At 42.0% G+C, this 21407-nt stretch overlaps 2 protein-coding genes across 5 annotated transcripts in view; one reads left to right on the forward strand and one right to left on the reverse strand.

Moving 5' to 3' along the window:
- The window catches only part of dapk2a (death-associated protein kinase 2a), a 24707-nt gene extending 14027 nt beyond the window's left edge, over positions 1-10680 (reverse strand). The window contains exons 1-2 of one of the 4 annotated variants that reach the window (XM_041990186.1): positions 6316-6695; positions 6107-6192 (exon numbers count right to left, since the gene is read on the reverse strand). In XM_041990186.1, the coding sequence (XP_041846120.1) occupies positions 6107-6168 (62 nt within the window). In that variant the 5' untranslated portion in view covers positions 6169-6192; positions 6316-6695. Of the gene's footprint in view, positions 1-6106; positions 6238-6315; positions 6696-10611 lie in introns of those variants that run through there. The other 3 variants (XM_041990195.1, XM_041990213.1, XM_041990204.1) reach the window with 3 other exon arrangements.
- Positions 8662-16322, forward strand: sh2d7 (SH2 domain containing 7). The gene is made up of 6 exons (XM_041990226.1): positions 8662-9262; positions 11065-11154; positions 11237-11402; positions 13658-13888; positions 15130-15771; positions 15866-16322. The coding sequence occupies exons 1-6, from the start codon at positions 9111-9113 to the stop codon at positions 15908-15910; spliced, it is 1326 nt and encodes a 441-aa protein (XP_041846160.1). The 5' UTR covers positions 8662-9110; the 3' UTR covers positions 15911-16322.
- The last annotated feature ends 5085 nt before the right edge of the window (positions 16323-21407 follow it).

Below are 21407 nucleotides of genomic sequence, written 5' to 3' on the forward strand. Positions count from 1 at the left end.
TGGGTGACTTCCAGGTGGAATCATTACATGACAGAGCAGCTGACCCAAGACAAGGACTATCCAAGTTTTCATGATTTTGCTTCATTCATCCCAAAAGAGGCATGCATAGCATGCAACCCAGTGTCATCCTTACATGCATTAAAGAGTCACCGACCAGAGAGACAAAGCGCCCAAAGGCAAATACATTTGCCACAGAGGTGAAGGCCCCACTCCCATTAAGTTCAGCAGCCAAAGCAGACCTTGATGAAATAAAGTGGAGAGATGCCGAAAGGCCAAAGAAATGGAGCACATCGTCCCAAAACCCAAACTCAGGCAAGTGTATGTGCTGTGGAGAGAACCACACTATACACAAATGTAAAAGACTAATGGAAATGTCTATAGAGGAGAAGAAAAATGCATACATGAGAATAAGCTATGTTTTGCATGCCTGAGAAAAGGTCACAACTCTAAGGACTGTAGAAACAGAGCCATGTGTGGCATATGCTAAAAAGGTCACCCAACTCCGCTGCATGAAAATCGCTCCTCAGTAGAAGCACCATCAACACAAAGTGTAGTTGAAGAAAGCACATCCTCTCTGTCATGCTGTGTAAATGGAAATGAAGGTGGGAGCACGTCTACGATCTCTGGTGTGGATCTCTGCACCCAGTGCTCTTGAAACTGAAACCTTAGCATATGCCTTATTGGACACACAAAGCAGCCACACATTCGTTGATCAGGAAGTATGTCAAAAGCTCCAGGTGGCAATGGAACCAGTAAAACTCAAGCTTTCCACTATGATGGGGAAAGACTCTGTAGTGAAAAGTCAAAGAGTATGTAACCTCAAAATCAGAAGATTTTCCTCAAACATTTCCATCGACCTACTTCCAGCCTACATGAGGGACTTCATTCCTCTTGATCGCACACATATCCCTACTTGCCAAACAGCTAGCAAATGGAATCATCTTGCTTGAATAGCCCAAGAGATACCCCAACTAATGGACTGTGGTGTTGGACTGCTGATTGGCTATGATTGCTCCAGAGCTCTAATTCAAAGAAAGGTCATCACTGGGGGTGACCATGAACCCTACGCCATTAAAACTGACCTCGGCTGGAGCATTGTGGGAAGCACATCTCAGCACGTGAATGCTACAGATCTGACTGGCCTTTGTCATCGGGTATCAGTGAGAGAGCTGCCGCCTTTAACACCATGTGCTGTCATTAAGGCTCTTGAGTCTGATTTCGCAGACACAAATTCAGGTGACAAAAGCATATCTCAGGAGGATATTTGCTTCCTGCAAATCCTAAAAGGAGAAATCCGGCAAAACGAGCTTGGCCACCTTGAGATGCCCCTTCCTTTCAGAGCACGTCCACACCTCCCAGACAAGAAAATGGCCTTGGCCAGGCTAAAGCACCTTAAAAGGAAGCTGAACAGATATCCTAAGTTCAGAAGTGAAGTTCATGGATGGTGTCTTACAGGATGGTGATGCAGAGAAAGTAGACACTCAACCAGAGCCTGGGAAAGTCTGGTATATCCTGCATCAAGGGGTGTATCATCCCAGGAAACCGGACAAAATTAGGGTGGTTTTTGACTGCTCCGCAAAGTACGAGGGCACCTCCTTAAATGACCATCTACTAACAGGACCCGACCTTACAAATGGTCTTACAGCTGTACTGTGCCGCTTTCGTAAATATTCCATTGCAGTCATGTGCGACAAGGAGAAAATGTTCCACAGATTCCATGTCAGCAAAGCAGACAGGGACTATTGCGGTTTCTCTGGTGGGAAAATGGGGACACAGATACAGAACCCACAGAGTACCGCATGAAGGTACATCTGTTTGGAGGGTCATCTTCCCCTGGCTGCGCCAATTATGGCATGAAACACCTTGCCAGCCAAAGTGAAAGGGAGTTTCCCTCTGCAGCGAGCTTCACCAGGAGGCATTTCTATGTCGACGATGGTCTCGTGAGCATGGAGTCAGTTGGCGAGGCAATAAAACTGGTGAGGGAAGCCCAGGCTGTGTGTGCAAAGTGAAAGATGCATCTGCACAAATTTCTTTCCAACAACAGAGAGGTGCTAGACTCCATCAATGTTGCAGAGCGTGCTGCGGAAGTAAAAAATGTGGATCTCAGTCATGATGACTTACCAGTGCAAAGGGTGCTAGGCATAAGATGGAACACTGAAAACGACAGCTTCACTTTCAAAGTGTTACTCGATGAAAAGCCTGCAACACGACGGGGAATTCTCTCGATTGTTGCCTCCTTGTATGACCATAAACCAGGTGTCAACAGAACTGCAGGTGGGGGATCCAGAGGTGAGAGCTACACAAGTGTTGAAAACTGAGGCCGCCAGGCAATTTGACATCCAAAGTCACCTGCTACGGTTCTCAAAATGGACCACGGCGATTAGTGTTGTAGCTCGTATACAACGCCTGGCTAAGAGGATCAAGACCTCAGAGCCTTTGAGTGTGGAAGAGAGAAGGCAAGCTATGTTGACTCTTGTAAAGCTTGCACAGCAGGATGCATTTCAAGAAGAGTTGAACACGCTCAGCCAGAAATCGGCAAAACTGCCCGGCAATAACCAACTTTACCGGCTTGATCAATTCCTCTGGGATGGTATGATAAGAGTAGGAGGAAGATTGAGAAATTCACCTGAACCTTTCGAGTTGAGACAACCAGCAATCCTCCCTAAAAATGGTGCTGTCACAAACCTCCTCATTGCACATCATGACAAAATACAACACCAAGGCAGGGGACAAACCCTTAATGAAATAAGGGCCAATGGATACTGGATTGTAGGTGGAAGTAAAGCCGTAGCCCAATACATCAGGCAGTGTGTACGGTGCAGAAGAGCTCGTGCACCACCAGAAGAACAACGGATGGCAGATCTGCCCAACGATCGTGTTGATCCCTCACTACCGTTCTCTTACTGTGGTATGGACTGCTTTGGTCCCTTCCACACCAAGCAGGGACGCAAAGAACAAAAATGGTATGGCCTTCTTTTCACATGCCTTTGCTCCAGAGCAGTGCACATAGAGATGTTGGAGGATCTATCGACCGATGTCTTCATCAATGCCCTAAGATGCTTTATCGCTATTCGGGGAGCTGTGAGACACATCAGATCAGATCAGGGCACTAACTTTGTCGGTGCAAAGAATTACATGGCGAGAGCCATGAAAGAACTTGATAAGGAAAGAGTGGCTGTATACCTGGCGGATCAACAATGTGACTTTTAGATGAATACACCACACTCGAGTCACACTGGAGGAGTGTGGGAGCGTCAAATCAGAACTGTGAGAAGTGTGCTGAACACAGTGCTAGCCCACAGTGCTGGAAGATTGGATGACACTTCCTTAAGAACATTCCTCTATGAAGCCATGTCCATTGTAAATAACCGCCCGCTCACTGTTGACAACATCAATGATTCCACAAGTTTGGAGCCCCTCACACCAAACCACTTAATCACCATGAAGTCCTCTATTCCACTCCCCCCACCTGGTCGGTTCATCAAGGAAGACCTGTATGCAAAAAAACGGTGGAGAAGAGTCCAATATCTTTTGGAGCAGTTTTAGCACAGATGGAGGAAAGAGTACCTAGGAAACATCACTCTGAGGCAACAATGGCATGTGCCTCGCCGTAACATGGATGTGGGTGATGTGGTGATCATCAAGGAGGAGGATGTCCCGCGGAATGAATGGAAACTCGCTAGAGTTGTTGAAGTACACGCTGATGGCGATGGCCTTGTACGAAAAGTGAAAGTGCAGATTGGAGAACGGAAGTTAGGAAAGGGGGGTGAACGTCTCAATCCACCATCAATTGTTCAAAGACCCATTCAGAAATTAGTGGTCTTAGTTAAGAGTAGCTAAAGGGTGTGGGAAGACATCCGTCATTGATTACTGATCTCCTTTGAGCTAAAGGTGGTTATTATACTGTAGTCCACCCATTCGATGTATTATTTTTGAGTTGAGATATAAAATTCTATTGGACTGTTTTTCAGTTGTTGAAAATGTCGTTGTGGGAAACACATGGTTCATTTACAATGTGAGTTATAGAATTATCATTGAACGTCCAATGAAGAGCGTGTTTAAAATCTCCATTTATACTTATCAAAGGTAATTGGTGGGAGTGTAGCTGACGCGAGTGTGATTGTTTATGTTTCCATGACAACGCTGAGACGTAATATGTTGCTGTGGCTTTTCTTGTTTTTGGTATGTGTATAATTAAATACTTGCCCTGTACCTCATAAGGTTCCTGCCATAAGTTGTTAAAACTACTTGTTTAAAATTATTGAGTTAAGTTTACGTGAATCACATGACCCGGAAGTGGCGAGCGGGAAACAGACAGCGGGAGTCCGACAGAGAAAAGAGGCATCGCACGAGCAAGGCGGAGGACTTTTATGCTTACCGATCTTATCTACCACTGGTTTACGTGGTGTACACGGTAAAGAATGATTTTATTTTGTTCATGCTGGGAAGGCTGATATGTGATGTTGTTATTCAAACGTTCTGTTGTTTCTAGTTTTCACGGTGTTCCATGAGTCTTCAGAGAAGGAATAAACAGATTGTGGACATCAGTACGAAGCGTGGATTCTTTGCAACCAGGGCAGATACACTTATTATTGTATTGATCAGTTATTAGGTTCATTATTATTATCAATCAGCTTTTATGATTATTGATAAGCTATTTATATTCATTATTACTGATTTGTCATGAATCAGATCAATAAGCTTTAAATTTATCAATTTTTGTTAAGTTTATATTTTAAACAATAAAATAAAAAGCAAAAATCAGGGAGTTTGATCCCACCAAGGCTGTAATGCTGTGGCACAAGGACTGATAGGAGCAGGAGGCCAGACGAAGAGCAGAGAGTCCGAGTCTGATCAGGTTTTAGTTCATTTAGACATTAACACTTTATCAAATAAAACCGTTTTTCTTGTTGGCTTTGTTTAAAGTTGCTGTGACTTCCACTTTCAGTTTGGATACAACACAACAAAGTATTATAGAAAATAACGTGTGTGTAAAATAATTTAATAATTTGGCCAGTAAAAATATGTTTGGCCAGTGGATTTTTTCATCCACCGGCCAACTTGGCCGATGAGTCAAAACGTTAATTTCGGACACTGAACTGAGTGTCTCCCCCTGGGACGTCACTAAAATATCTAAAACCTTGTGTTTTCAGCGCCGTGGAAACTGAAAGTATAAGACTGGAAAACTCTTCACTTCAGCACGATAACACTGTAGAAAGCTCAGAAAAGTTGAAATATCATAATAGGGCGCCTTTAAAATGAAACTGAGAAACTTTAAGATAAACTACTCATTTACCAGAACTTATTTGGCAGCTTTTCTTTCCCGGAGGACCTGAAGGGGGCGCTGCAACACCTTCCGAAGAGAAGGATGAAATTACAACTGAATTATGGACTGTTTGTTGACTTGAGTTGTTTACTGAACCGTGGCCAAACAACAACAACATGTGCTGCAGGCTGAAGCTGCGCTCACACCTTCCCACGTCTTTTTTAAGCATCATTCATCTGCAAGCTGCAGGACGAGTTAAAAGCAGAACTTTCTCTGCTTGTTGGCAGCAACGTCCCGACCTGCAGCCGCCCTGAGAGCCGAGCAAAGCCCTGCTAAAGATAGACAAGTCCTTTAAACAGCAGCTGGACATGCAGAGCACATGTCCCAAAAAGACTCAGCTGTTCATTTCAGTCCTCTTTCTGAGCTCCAGAAACCTCCTAAAATCAGCTGAAATGAGCCAAATAAACATCAGACGAAGCTTCAGGTTCTGACTGTTTTTATTTATTTAATTAACTAGCAGGTTTATAGTTATCTTAACCTTAAATATAATAAATGTGAATTATATAAACGAATAAAAGACCAAAGAGTTTCTGGTCTCCACTTTTAGTCCCTCAGTTTTAAGTTTTTATTACTCGGTTTATTTTTGAAGCCTTGTTATTCCTCTGAACATGTTCAGTGGTTGCATCAGGTCCAGTTTCTGTCTTCCTGCAGGTGGATCCAACAGGTGTCCTCAGTAACAGTCTCAGCTCTGCTTTTATTGACATTAAACATCATTTATTTGAAGTTTTGTCCACTTTTCATGCAGATGTTCATTAGCAGATGCTGCATGCAGGTCTGTACCTTCCCAGCTCTTCACCAATTTCATAGAAATCCTCCACTTTCTGCTGCTTGAATAAATCCATTGTTTGCAGTCTTCAGTGTGATGTCTGCAGGGAGGACAGTCAGTCATTTCTCCCAAACTGCACTAAAACCTGCAGGACGACAGGAGCTGATTTGCTACCAGTCTCCTGCTGGACACGACTGGAGGGAAATGAAAGAAAATCTCTCACCTTTTTAAAAATGACTTCGCGTGCTGACAGCAGAGACCATGTCCTCTTCCTCCTCCTCCTCCTCCTCCTCCTGCTCTCTGTCCTCGCCTCAAACCACGAGGATCCCGCGATACAACCCACGCTGAGCCCCGCCCGGAACTCCATTAAAAAACCCGCTAATTTAAGCCTCGCTGCTCCGTTCTCTCAAACACCCGCAGCTCACCTGCTGGAAAGACATTTGTTACGTAATTAAGACTTTAGGACAATTACTTTTAACCGAATTCATCAAAAACCCAGAAAGACTCCGGTAAAGGTCCAAAAGGTTTTAATCTTTGTAACTTTTTACAGATAACTCAGCAACGCTTAATTTATCATGCTGAGCGTCAGTGTTGTTCAGCCAGCGCGTGACCTCGCACACCTGGTGCCTCCTGCTGTATGGAGGACCGGAAATGACTAAACTAAAAATATTACATACAGGAATAAAAAAAAAACAATAAACAAATTAATATTGCAATAAATTATACAAAAATGAAAGAGAATAGTTTTTCTTTAAAAAAAACAAACAAAATGTGACAAAAATATTTTATCATTTTCAACAGTTTTAACTTTGTATTAATACGTCTATTTATTTACTTTTACAAGTAAATTTCAGTTTAATTTAATTATTTGGTGCCTTTAAAAAACAATTCCCTCCTTTAAATTTATGTCTATATTTATTTCTGTATATTATTTTCATCTGACATTTAATTTTCATCCATTTATTTAACATCTTTTTTATTCACAGTTATATTTAAATCATCATTAATTCCAATTTTGCATTTCTTCTTCTGTAAAATTTTCCAAGAGTATTTATTTCTGTTTCCTTTTTACATTTCTGTATGAATTTCTGCCTCAATATGTAAATGAAGGCAGTCCTCCAAGGCGTGTCTTTAGGCAGGTCCTGGAGCAGGTCAAAGATATATCGCTATCTTTTATGTTAACTTTAAGCACATTTTTTAATGTTATTTTATTTACATAAGGGACCATATACAGTTTTTAAGCTCAAATGTTGCTACTTGATGCATTGTACCGGAGTTAGCCTTTACATCTGCAGTCCCCTGGTAGGCACTTAAAACCCACACAAATACCATATATGGACACAACCCACCCAGACACAAACACACATTTATTCAGCACCATAACAATATACAAAAGGTTCAAATTTAGAGTTATATCAGTGGTTGCAGATTTGGGTGGTTTTTAAAAACAGTTTATGGAGCTGCAGTTATTTATATTGTCAGTATATTTAACTGTTTACACTGAGTGACAATTAGGTTTCTAATCAAATTAGAAAACTACAAAAGAGAAGAAAAGAAATACACCACATTTTGCCTGTGGAACCTAATTTCAGTCAACATGATGAAAACAAGATGCTGATGATTAAAAAGAGAAACGGTTAAAAATTATGGAAGCTAAGAGCAGCCATGTTTGGTGTTTGTTTAATCGTCATCTTGAGATTCATTCATTCATAATCTTTACTGCTTTACCCATTACAGGCCAGGTAAGCTGGGGCCTATATCAGTATTTTAGCAGGTGAGACACCTGGACAGGTCACCAGTCCATCACACGGCCAACTCAGAGTCAAACCACTCACACACACACTTAGTCCTAGGGAGGATTTAGAGTGACCAGTTAACCTAACATGCATGTCTTTGGACGGTGGGAGGAAGCCGGAGAACCCGGAAAGAACCCACGCATACACGGGGAGAACATGCAGACTTTACACAGAAAGACCACTGCCTTCGAACCCCCACCCAGCCAAGGCTCGAACCAGCAGCCTTCTTGAGGCGAGGCTGTGGTGCTAACCACCGTGCAGCGTCATCTTGATAATTATTATGATAATTTAAATTTCTCATTACCTTGAGATTATGAGGACCATTTTCTCATGATAACAAGCTAATGATTAAGGATGGGCTAAAAAATGAGCAGTTACTGTGAAGACCAGGTGCTCTAAGGCTTTAGTTTACCCATCAGAATGGCATCCCTTTGCTTGTGTAGCACAGAAAACTGCAGAATGACCCATCAATTCAACCTACTTATGCGACTGTGACTACGACTGTGACGCCAGTAGCTTTAGTTCCTGTGTATTATGTTCCAAATTAATTGCTCAAGTGCATCTCTTAAATGGCTAAAGTCTGAGGGAAATGAACTTAGCCCAGATGAAGCACGAAACTGTGCTCATTCTGCAGTTCTCTGTTCATATTTGGCAACTATGGTTGTAATGTTTCTCCTCTGACATCAACCACACATCCTGGTCCAGACAACTGCTGCTCGCTGGATATTTTCTCTTCTTCAGACCATTCTCTAGAAACCCAGGAGATGGTTGTGGGTGGAAATCCCTGTAAATACTCAGACCAACAACCAGGCCACGTTCAGAGTCTCTTAGATCCCCTTTCATCCTCATTCGGATGCTCAGTTTGAACTTCAGCAAGTCGTCTTCACCATGTCTACATGACCACATGCTGCTGTGTGATTGGCTGGTTGGATATTTGTGGTATATGTCTACCATCACAACTCCACATTAACCCCACCATTAACTGTAAAGTGGTTAAAGTTCAGTGTGGAACAAGGAACAGAGATAGTAAAATGAAACAGCCGAGTGATGAGAGGTGGAAGAGTCAGTAGGAAAACTGAAACAATGCCACTATTCAAAGCTGAATGGCGCCTGGCTAAAATAGTCAAATGAGGCTCCTCTTCTTCCGTTGCAGAGTCAAACACCGCTTGAGCTCAACGCATCGCTGTACATCTGCTCTGTGAGCTCCTCACGGCCGGTGAAGATGGCGAAGAATCCGGGTGTGGATCTGCACATGGAGGCAGCAGGAGGTGGCCTGAAGGAGCTGGTGCTGAGGTGGTTCACGGAGACCCAGGCACCGCTCATCATGAAGAATGGAAGCTTCCCAGACTGGTTCCAGGGCCTCGCTGCACGAAAGTAAGCAACATGGTAGAGCTGTGCAGGGTCTGTGGGGAGGGGAGGTCTTTGTAAAGCTGCATTAGTGGGAGGATGTGGCTTTTTATCTGCCTCTAGTAGAAAGATAAAAGATGTCACCATGTTTGTTTACAGCGATGTTTGTTTACAGTTTGTTTACACCTCTGACAGCTGTTTACAGTTAGAGGTGGAATCTAACTACCATCAGTAGCCACGTTTCCAGTTTTTCGCTACATAAAAGTGATTTTTCTAACATTTCGACAAAGTGCAGCTGTGATTCGCAGGTGTTTCCACTGAACGGTGGTTAGCGCATGAGCCGAGACTGAGGAGGAAGGAGATTTCTAATTCCTTATAAAACTCTGCATTTCACTGTTATTAGCTATCTCCTCCTGCGTCTACTCATACCGCGCCATCTTTACTTGAAATGGACTTGTCACATGACCCCCTACATCACGTCCAGGGACGTGCAAATGCGAAAAAAGTGTTTGTTACACTTTTGTGATATATCGGCACGTCTGAAAAACCACCTCATGACAGCATAAAAGCTTTTTAGCCATATTTGAGAGGTTTGTAGCGTTTGGTGGGTTTATTCATTTGAAGACCACAGACAGTTTAACAAAGCTTGAAAAATTATCTCGCACATTAATGCATCAGTGTTTAAATCCAGAGGCCATTTTTCCTTATTTATTTATAAGTTCATCGATTCCACTGATAGAAAATGTCAATTGGATGCAGAATTCTTTTTTTACTTCTCCATTTTTGTTTCGATTGTGCGTTTGCATGCACATGATGGCTGTCACGCTTCCTGCTTCTGTTTGAAGCATCAGAAATGACACACCCCACCGTGACCCCCGCTCCACGAAGCTGAAGGAAATTTCACACCTATTTTACAAAAACTGCAGTATAAAGTCATATAAAGTCATAATTATGATATTTAAAGTGATATGAGATTAAATCTCATAATTATGACTTTTTATCTTATAAGGACTTTTTACCTAATAACTATAACTTTAAATTTCATAATTATACCTTTAAGTCAGAATTGTAAGATAAAAGTCATAATATGAAATTTAAAGTCATAATTATGACATAAAAAGTCATAATTATGAGATTTAAAGCACCAATTCTAAGATTAAATCCTACAATTCAGATTTTTTTTATCTCATAATTATGGTTTTAAATCACATAATTCTGTATTTTTAAGTCAGAATTATGAGATAAAAGGTTATGAGATAAAAGTCATGAGATTAAAAGTAATTTTATCTCATAATTGTGACTTTAAAGACTACAGAACTTTTACAGAATCTCGGTTTAACCCCTACAGACGGCTAATCCATCATCCTCCTCCCTACCTGTACTGTGAGATCTCTCCAGCCAGTAAGACATTTATCTTGTCTCCTCTTGTGTCTTACTCTTTCTCTCTTTCTTTTCCTCTCTTCCTCTCTTGTCTTTCTTTTCTGAATCAGCCTCGGTGCTCATTCAACGTGGCCGGTATGTTGATATCTGCTTACTGGTGTCTGACGCGGTGCATAAAGTGAAAGTGTCCTGAAAGACAAAGGTCAAAAAGGTCTTTAAAAGGTCTTTAAATCTCCTAACTACAAAGTTCTTTGTCAGTATTTTCAGTTTAAAGGTAGCGTAAATGGGCTTCGACAGTAACTGAACGCAGATGCAAACTGAAGGCAGGAAATGATTAAATAAAAACGGGAGTCTGAGTGACTGAAACATCTGCATTGGTTCACACTGATATGTTTGAATCTAATTTGCCTGCAGGTATTTTTAGTTGCTTGTATCTCTTTCTGCTGCAGGGATGCGGAAGATCTATTGAGAGATAAAGCTCTGGGCTGTTTCCTCATCCGCCTCAGTGATAAAGCCATCGGCTATATCCTTTCCTACAAGTGAGGCAAATCAGATCTAATATCCTCTTTTTGTTTGTTATTTTTACTTCCTTTCTGATTCACCTCATGCTCTCCTACTCAGGGGCCACGAGAGGTGTCGCCATTTTGTCATCAAACAAAATCAGGACGGGCAGTTCGTCATAGCCGGGGACTGTCAGCTGTTCGGCAGTCTGACTGAGCTGATTGACCACTACAAGGTCAGCCCCATCGAGCCGTTTGGGGAGTGCTTGACCTCCAGCTGTCAAGAGGTGAGCCATTATCAAACCTTACCTTTTCTTTGGTTTGGGCTTTGGTTTGCGTTTTCAGGAACTAACATGTGTTCCCCCCTTTATTCCAGTTTCAGTTTCAGGAATAAACCCAAACAATCACAGAAGGCTGGGACTCTCCCAGCAGCCACCACTTAGAATTATTTGACCTTTTCTCACGTGATATAAGATATTGACCAAATAAGAGCTTTTTCTAATTTAAAATTAAATTGTGTGGATAATCTGCAGGTTCTGAAGTTAAATTAATCTTTACATTGAAGATATTCCGTCCACTCCAACTCACTTCACCAATTTGGCATGTTTTTGTTCCCACAGTTGGGTTATTAATTCAAATATATTTCGCTTCCATTTCCAGTAAATTGTGTTTAATGCACAATGAACCTCGGGTATTAAATAATGTTCCAAATGTAGTAAAAATTGTGCATGAGTTTAAATCAGTACACAAGAAATTAAACAACCTACCAGCTAAGATGCTTTTTAGGTTATGTTTGTAGAATATTAGAATGCTAACACGCCAAATGAAGAAATAGTGTTAGTGTTATTTTAAGTGAATAAAGGTTAAACTGCTAAAATACTAAATTAAATGTCCTCACTGCTATTTCGGAAATTTTAACAAGCATATTGTAGTCAGCATGCTAACATTTACTTTTGCCTGTAGCCTTACAAAGCTTTTATGATTGTAGAGTTTTTATTCTTTTTACTTTGGCCCTGGAAATTTCTCATCCAGTCAGCAGCGTTCTTGGCAACTTGTCCCAAAATCTTAGGCAAAAAGCTATAAATATGTCTTTGAGTTCAGCTGATATAAATAACATATATTACTTTTATAATATAGAGTAGAACAAAGTTACCTTTCGGAGCAAATTATAGCAAAAATATATTGATGCCAAGTCTGCATTGTCATAGCTAATTAGGAAATACCAGGATGCTAACATGCTAAAATGAGGATTTAGCTAATTATGAAATATTAACCTGCTAAGATGCTATAGGTTGTCTTCTTAGAATATTAGAATGCTAACATGCTAAATGATAACCAGGCTATTTTTAGCTGAATCAATACATGTTAGACCAATAACATACTAAATAAAATGTTTAGAAAATTAAATATACTTACAGCTATTTAGAAAATGCTAGCATGCTAGCAGGCATTACAGTTTACAAGCGTATTGTAAGCAGGTTAGCATTTCCTTTTGCTTGTAGCCTTTCAAAGCTTGTATGATTGTGGAGTTTTATTCTTTGTACTTTGGCCCTGAAATTCTTATCCTGTCAGCAGTGTTCTTGGTAACTTGTCCTCAAGTTTAAAAGTTATAAACATTTCTTTGAGTTCAACTGACAATGAATGCGAAGTTTACAAAAACTAAAAAAGACTCGATGTAAATTTTTTGTATAATTGTTTCTGAAAGTTGTCATTTTCTCTCATTTAGAAGAAAATAGAACTTTATTGTCATTGCCACAAAATTACAAAGCTGTCTAGTCAGTGCAAAACAGAATAATAAATCCTGTTGGGGTACACCTGGATCGTCTTGTCCACTGTGACATTATCTACGCAGTTCTTGATGTAGCATAAGACACTGTGAACACCTCCAGGTCTGGGTGTTTGAAAATGTCCCAGATAGTTCTGTCGAAGCAGTCCTCCAATGCTACGAAGCGGTGGTTTAACAGTCGGGTTAACACTCCGGCCCTGCAGCCCCACTTCTGCTTTCTCACCCGACGCCGCCTTCGCCGCCTCTCTGTGGGCATGGTGATCCACGAAGACCTGGGGGCTCTCGCCATGTCCGCCGGGATGTTATGTGTGTCATTAAACTCAGCTGTTTCCTTCTGCTTGACATCCTGTCCTATCCGAAGGAGTTCATGTCGGCTGTAGATGAACTTATTTCTGTTTTTAAGGCACTGGCTGAGAGAGCGGTTAGCTGCAGCTGTAGTGATGGTAACGTTTACATTTACACGTCAGCACGCTGACAGAATTTAAAGTTTCTATGAAATTTACTTATGTTAAACTGTGATTTTGGACAAATGATCACAATGCATGAGAAAACCTTGAGTTTTTTAATACTTAAACAACAAAAAATGTTCAACTTGAAGTTCCATCAAACATCACAAAGCTGCATGTCTATGTTAACTCTAAAAGGCCTTAAATGTGACATTATAGGTGCGATTTGACTTGCATAATTTCACTGTCTCACTTCCTTTCCTTGTTGAGTGGATTAGGAACAATGAATAACATCAGCTGTTATTTTCAGGAAGACAATGATGAGCTGTATGATGTGATCCATGCTAAAGAGAGGCCTGGGGTCAGTGTACACGCTCTGCGCTCGATGTGGGATCACAAAGATGATCATCAGCCTGGCAAAAATCAAAGGATTAAGCACCATGATGAATCTCCATCAATGCATCCACCTGTACTTCCGTTTAAATCCAAAAACAGAAAGCTGACAGGGACAGTGTCTGTAGATGCAGCATCTCTCTCAAAGGTAAGTTTGGCTGGTGTTGTCTTAATAGAAGAGACTTCCATCACATGTTATTATGGATGGATGGACGGGTGGACGGATGGATGGATGGATGGATGGATGGATGGATGGGAGGGCGAGCGGGCGGGCGGATTGGATAGATGGATGGATGGATGGACGGGTGGGCGGACGGGTGGATGGATGGATGGATGGGTGGGTGGATGGATGGCTGGATGGATGGGTGGGTGGGCGGGCGGGCGGGTTGGATGGATGGATGGATGGATGGATGGATGGATGGGCGGGCGGGCGGATGGATGGATGGATGGGTGGGTGGGTGGATGGATGGATGGATGGGTGGACGGACGGACGGACGGAAGGGGCGGGCGGATTGGATGGATGGATGGACGGACGGACGGATGGACGGACGGATGGATGGATGGATGGGCGGGCGGGCGGTTTGGATGGATGGATGGATGGGTGGGTGGGTGGATGGATGGATGGGTGGGTGGGTGGGTGGCTGGACGGATGGATGGATGGATGGATGGATGGATGGATGGATGGATGGATGGATGGATGGGCGGACGGGTGGATGGATGGATGGATGGATGGCTGGATGGATGGATGGATGGATGGATGGATGGATGGATGGATGGACGGACGGATGGACGGACGGATTGGATGGATGGATGGATGGATGTATGGATGGATGACAGAGTGATGATGAAAAGATGGATGGATGGATGGATGGATGGATGGATGACAGAGTGATGATGAAAAGATGGATGGATGGATGGATGGGTGGATGGATGGGTGGGTGGGCAGGTTAGATGGATGGATGGATGGATGGATGGATGGATGGATGACAGAGTGATGATGAAAAGATGGATGGATGGATGGATGGATAGATGGATGGATGGATGGATGGATGGATGGATGGATGGATGAGTGATGATGAAAAGATGGATGGATGGTTTGAAAATCCTTAATATTTTCCATGAAATAGTAAAGTGTCTCGGTTTCATCTTCATCATGTTGTTCATGTTCTACTACAAATAAAAATATTTTATAGGTTCAAATTTGTAAATAACTGGATTCTGTTTTTTTTTTACAATTTACACTGTGTTCCAACATTTAAGAATTGGGATCATATTGCTATAAAAAAATTCGATTTTTAAGTTATTCTCACAATAGTTTTTTTCTTAAACATTTCTCCTCATTTCATGGCACCTGGAGTTTAGTCATTTTCATCTGATCGTGCGTTACAGGGTGTACCTCCTGTACCAAAAAGGAGCATTCCTTTGGGGTTCCTCATTGGTGGATCTTTGCCTGACTCGATGCCACATCCAAATGAAACCCAGGAGGACTCAAATAGACAGAGACTCACAAGAAGCCCAAACCAAGAGCTGACTGCTGGCAGAGACTCATTTACCTCCACCGACACAAACTTTCCAGGTGATCTTTGTCCAGCAGGTGTTTCATACGCTGAGCTGAATCATGGGGAGAGCAGGAGCAGGTCTTTGCCACAACTGAACATAAACATGGGGGAGGAGGAGGAGGAGGAGGAAGAGGAGGAGAACTCTAACTTGCCTGGCAGTTCTTCTTCCACAGCCCCACTGAAGAAGGTCACCTGCCTCACCTACTCCCTTCACGCTCACTCTGAAGGTTTGAACAGCTCCAGGTCAGAGCAGCACAGCAGCGATCAGGATGTCCTGAGGTCCAACCCTCTGTACCAGTCCTCTGAGACACAGAGAGGGAATTTGGTGCAGCTGGGAGACCTGATGTATGCTGAAGTCCCACCGGCAGGACTGCCCGATCAAACCTACGAGATGATTCCCGGCCAAAGTAACACGTACGAGTCTCTGGAGGATGTGAAGTCCAAGAAATCCAAATCCACCTGGGGCAAAAAAGTAAGTACAAAAGAAAACGTGTAACCAACATTATTGAAGGCAAAAAAATCAATTTGATGGGCTTTTTTTTCTTTTTGTTGCCTTCTGTTTTCAGAATATTAAATGGAAGAAATTCCTTCCTGATTACTTGAAGAAATAAACTCACTATGACAGGGGGGTGCATCTCATGGGCGCCAATGGGTCATCCTGCATCCATCTAAATGTAAGACTTGAAAACTGTTAAAATCTTCAGAAATAAGGCTGATGAAGTGGTTTTTGGTGGATTCAGTTCACAGCTTTGACAAGGCACCTACATACCAAAGATCAGCTTCTCTCTCCAAGATAATGGCACGATTTTTAATATGGCACAGTTGTTTATGTGTTAATGCCTTAACAAATTTCACTGAATAATCTCTTCTATAGCATCGGAACACTTTTACGAATACCGAGTATGAGTATTTTCTCCAGGTCGGAAATAAGGTCCTGTCCGAAGCGGAGTTCACGTATCTCGGGGTCTTGTTCAGGAGTGAGGGAAGGATGGAGCAGGAGATGGACAGGCGGATCGGTGCGGCGTCTGCAGTGATGTGGACTCTGCATCGGTCTGTCGTGGTGAAGAAGGAGCTGAGCCAAAAGGCAAAGCTCTCCATTTACCGGTCGATCTACATTCCTACCCTCACCTATGGTCACGAGCTGTGGGTAGTGACCGAAAGAACAAGATCGCGAGTACAAGCGACCGAAATGAGATTTCTGTGCAGGGTGGCCGGGCTCTCCCTTAGAGATAGGGTGAGAAGCTCGGTGATCCGGGAGGGGCTCAGAGTAGAGCCACTGCTCCTCCACATCGAGAGGAGCCAGATGAGGTGGCTCGGGCATCTGGTTAGGATGCCTCCTGAACGCCTCCCTGGTGAGGTGTTCCAGGCTCGTCCCACCGGAAAGAGAACCTGGGGAAGACCCAGGACACGCAGGAGGGACTACATCTAAGTTCAAAACTAACAACCAAGCCAGAAACCTGGGAGTAGTCCTGGACTCAGACCTAGGAACAGTTCTGGACTCAGACCTGGGTTTTAGCAGTTATATTAAGACAGCTGTGAAGTTGGCCTGTTACCACTTAAAGAACATCTGGAGGATTAAAGGACTGATGACTCAGCAGATTTCAGAAAAACTGGTCCATGCATTGATCTTTAGTAGACTGGACTACTGTAATGCTGTCCTCACAGGTCTCCCTAAAAAGTCCATCAGACACCTGCAATTAGTCCAGAACGCTGCAGCTCCAGTCCTCACTAAGACTAGGAAAGTAGGTCCTAGAACTCCAGTCCTCACTAAGACCAGGAAAGTAGTTCCTAGAACTCCAGTCCTCACTAAGACCAGGAAAGTAGGTCCTAGAACTCCAGTCCTCACTAAGACCAGGAAAGTAGATCCTAGAACTTCAGTCCTCGCTAAGACCAGGAAAGTAGATCCTAGAACTCCAGTCCTCACTAAGACCAGAAAAGTAGGTCCTAGAACTCCAGTCCTCACTAAGACCAGGAAAGTAGGTCCTAGAACTCCAGTCCTCACTAAGACCAGGAAAGTAGCTTCTAGAACTCCAGTCCTCACTAAGACCAGGAAAGTAGATCCTAGAACTCCAGTCCTCGCTAAGACCAGGAAAGTAGTTCCTAGAACTCCAGTCCTCACTAAGACCAAAGTAGGTCCTAGAACTCCAGTCCTCACTAAGACCAGGAAAGTAGCTTCTAGAACTCCAGTCCTCACTAAGACCAGGAAAGTAGATCCTAGAACTCCAGTCCTCACTAAGACCAGGAAAGTAGATCCTAGAACTCCAGTCTTCAGGTCTTTACACTGGCTTCCCACTGTTAGTTTACAAAGACCTGAATGGTTTAGGACCAGAATCCATTTAGGATTCAGGGTTAAAAACTTTTCTCTTTGAATCAATCAATCAATCTCTATTGTCATTGTACTGGTACAACAAAATTAAAAATGACAATCTTTAAGGTGTTGAATGTGAATAAATAATTAATAATTTGCTGCCTTTTATCAGAACAACTGTAAATTCCCCACACTGGAACTTTAGTTCTGTATTTTTATCTATTTTATTTTAGCTTTTTTTAAAAATTTATTTTCTTTTAAAATTTGTTTTTAATGCTCTTGTTACTGCTTCCTGCTCCCTGCTGTGATGCTTTTAATGTTTTATGTAAAATGCTCTGAATTGTCTTGTACATGAAATGTGCTGTAGAAATAAACTTGCCCTGCCTTTGCCTTGGTATCACCAGTACATCCCTAAAGGTGAATCAACAACCATATATATATATATATATATATATATATATATATATATATATATATATACACATGCATATATACACATATACATATGGACAGCACCAAGGCCTGACATGGTCCACGCCTACTGGCTGAAGAAGCTAACTGCACTCCATGAGCGCCTGGCAGCACAAATGACCCGGCTGCTAAAGGATGGGACCCACCCTGAATTGCTAACTGAAGGCCGGAAAATCCTGATCCAGAAGGATCCCCTGAAGGGAACAGTTCCATCCATAGAACAGTCGCTCGGGGCTGCAGAACCAGGAATACCAATCTGTGCACTGCCTGGATTGATTACAAGAAAGCTTATGACTCAATGCCACACACATGGATCATGGAATGCTAGGAGATGTATAACATCCACAGGACTCTGAGAGCCTTCATGGCAAACTCAGTGCGGCAGTGGAAGACCACCCTTGAGGCCAACTGCAAGCCAATTGCACAAGTGTCCATCAAATGTGGCATATACCAAGGAGATGCCCTGTCCCCTGTGCTGTTCTGCATAGGTCTGAACCCCCTCAGCCAAATAATCACCAAGACTGGCTATGGGTACCAACTCAGGGATGGAAGGTAGTCCATACAGAAGGGGTCTCACTCCCAGACTGCAGAATAGCAGACACTGAGGACAGCTACAAGTACCTTGGAATCCCACAAGCAAATGGCAACCTCGAACAGGACACAAGAAAAGCAGCCACAGCCTCCAACGAGTAAGGCAAGTCCTAAGGAGTCAGCTCAATGGCAAGAACAAGGTCCGGGCAATTAACAGCTATGCCCTGCCGGTCATCAGATACCCTGCGGGAATAATAAACTGATATGAAAACACGAAAGCTCCTGACCATGCATGGAGGGTTCCACCCCAAATCCAGCACCCTGAGACTGTACACTACGCGCAAGGAAGGAGGCAGAGGACTAGTGAGTGTCAGAACCACTATCCAGGATAAAACATCCAATATCCTTGAATACATAAGGAAGATGGCCTCAACGGACGAAGTGCTCGGTGAATGTCTCAGGCAGTGGAAAACAGATCATGTGGTGATGGAGGAACCATCATGGGAGGAAAAGCCCCTCCATGGGATGTACCACCGACAGATAACTGAAATGGCTGATATTGAGAAATCCTACCAATGGCTAGAAAGGGCTGGACTGAAAGACAGCACAGAGGCACTGATCATAGCTGCACAGGAGCAGGCCTTGAGCACCAGAGCAATAGAGAACCAGGTCTACCATACAAGACAAGACCCCAGGTGCAGACTGTGCAATGAGGCCCCTGAGAAAATCCAGCACATAGCTGCAGGGTGTAAGATGCTGGCAGGGAAAGCTTACAAGGAGCGTCATAACCAAGTGGCTGGTATAGTGTACAGGAACATCTGTGCGGAGTACAGACTGGAAGCCCCGAGGTCAAGGTGGGAAACACCTCTGAAGGTGGTAGAGAATAACCGAGCTAAGATCCTGTGGGACTTCCAGATCCAGACCGACAAAAAAAAAAAAAATTATTTATATATATATATATATATATATATATATATATATATATATATATATATATATATATATATATATATATATATATACACACACACATATATAGACTTTATTTAAATATTTGCACATTTATATATTTCTTAAATTCACACGTACATTCCAACATTTAGATTACAAGGAATCCAAGAAATTACAAACATTTAATTTCAAGTATCTGGAGCTGAAAAATTCTGTATTTCACATGTTGATCAGAGTAACTTTTTCAGATCTAGAAGTTATTTTAAATGTACATACGTGTACCTTTCCACATGTGTGTAATAATTGTGAGCACCTGAACTGACTCACCTCATCATACAAACTGAAGTCACATGTATGACGTCAGAGAGATGGAAAAGATGGAAGAAGTTCTCCTCCTGCCGTGCAAATGTTTTACATTTAAACATAAGATTAAACCTCACATGGACACATCAGGGATTACAGTTACTATTATTAAAATATGATAGTTAATATTTTATACATCATTTTTCATATTTACCACATGGGACCCTCCAGCAGGCCGGTTTTGGGCCCCAGGCTGTATGTTTGTCAAACCCCATATGTAGACCTTATGGATGACTCATCTAAAGCTACATCAAACGGCCTAATTTAATGAGGTTGACATGAATGGTGTCCAGTGATTGATGCTTTGTGATGATGGCTCAGGAAATGGCTCCTCAGCTTTGGTGGAAAATGTCCAGATAATAGCGTTTAATATGTAAGACACCTTTTACTCTGAAGGGTAGGAACAATATGAATATCAGCTTGTGAATATGGGGAATTTAAAACTATGACGTTTTTCTGAAGAAACTGTGTTTCATGTACTGAATTCTATACAATCCACAAAATAATGCTGAACACTTGGTTGTTATTGGCATAATTATTGTTGATTTTATCCTATTTGCTGGTGAAATAAAGCTTACCAATAAATATAATTAGCATTTTTACCAAAATATATTTTTCACAAAGCAAGATGGTGAAAAAAAACCCAAAATAAAGAGAACAAATAAACGAATAAAAGGTAAGCCACCCTTTTTTCTTATACATATCATCATCATCATCATCACCTAATTAATTACTATAGTTTTTATATCTATTATTTATATAATCTTATTATCATTATAATTATTTTAACGACCTGCTACAGCATTGCAATTTCCCTCTGGGATTTAGAAAGTATTTTACAGTTCTTTTCAGCATGTTTCAAAGAATGATTTATAATATTCTTTGCAATAGATACGGACGGACGTAAGAAAGAAAGAAAGAAAGAAAGAAAGAAAGAAAGAAAGAAAGAAAGAAAGAAAGAAAGAAAGAAAGAAAGAAAGAAAGAAAGAAAGTGAGGTTGCTATTAATTTGAGTCCTATATAGTTCGTTTTTTTCGGGACTGTTAATTCCAGTCCCGAAGGGGGGAATTATGAAGTATCTAAGCATAGCATTTGTATGGTACACACTTAAGCCTTTACCATATAAGGTTCTCTGTCCCACAGACTGGATTGACACAAGAACATGCATTCCATGCAAATGAGCATCCTATAGGCAAACTCTATGATTGGAGGACACAGGACTGAGGAATTTTCTTTGTTTAAACCCTATATAAGACAGAATGACACATCAAGTCTTTAGGTCTTCGTTCTGGCTTTGGGACCTCCAGATTTTGCTGCAGAAATCTGTTTTGATGTCTGAACTTTTGTAATAAACTTCTTTTTATTATTCAAGTCAGCGTCCAGAGACGTTTTTGCCTGAAAGACAATTTTTCCACATCTCCTGGTCAAGATACATCAAAAGAAAGAAAGAAAGAAAGAAAGAAAGAAAGAAAGAAAGAAAGAAAG

The sequence above is a fragment of the Melanotaenia boesemani genome, chromosome 1, assembly GCF_017639745.1.
Source record: "Melanotaenia boesemani isolate fMelBoe1 chromosome 1, fMelBoe1.pri, whole genome shotgun sequence".
Classification (NCBI taxonomy): Eukaryota; Metazoa; Chordata; class Actinopteri; order Atheriniformes; family Melanotaeniidae; genus Melanotaenia; species Melanotaenia boesemani.

What these genes read in the sequence shown, in the direction of transcription:
- sh2d7 (XM_041990226.1), top strand. Translation starts at nt 9,111, where the DNA reads ATGGCGAAGAATCCGGGTGTGGATCTGCACATGGAGGCAGCAGGAGGT. An exon ending in TGACCTCCAGCTGTCAAGAG is followed by an intron (nt 11,403 to 13,657) that starts GTGAGCCATTAT and finishes TGTTATTTTCAG; the next exon opens with GAAGACAATGATGAGCTGTA. An exon ending in AATCCACCTGGGGCAAAAAA is followed by an intron (nt 15,772 to 15,865) that starts GTAAGTACAAAA and finishes TTCTGTTTTCAG; the next exon opens with AATATTAAATGGAAGAAATT.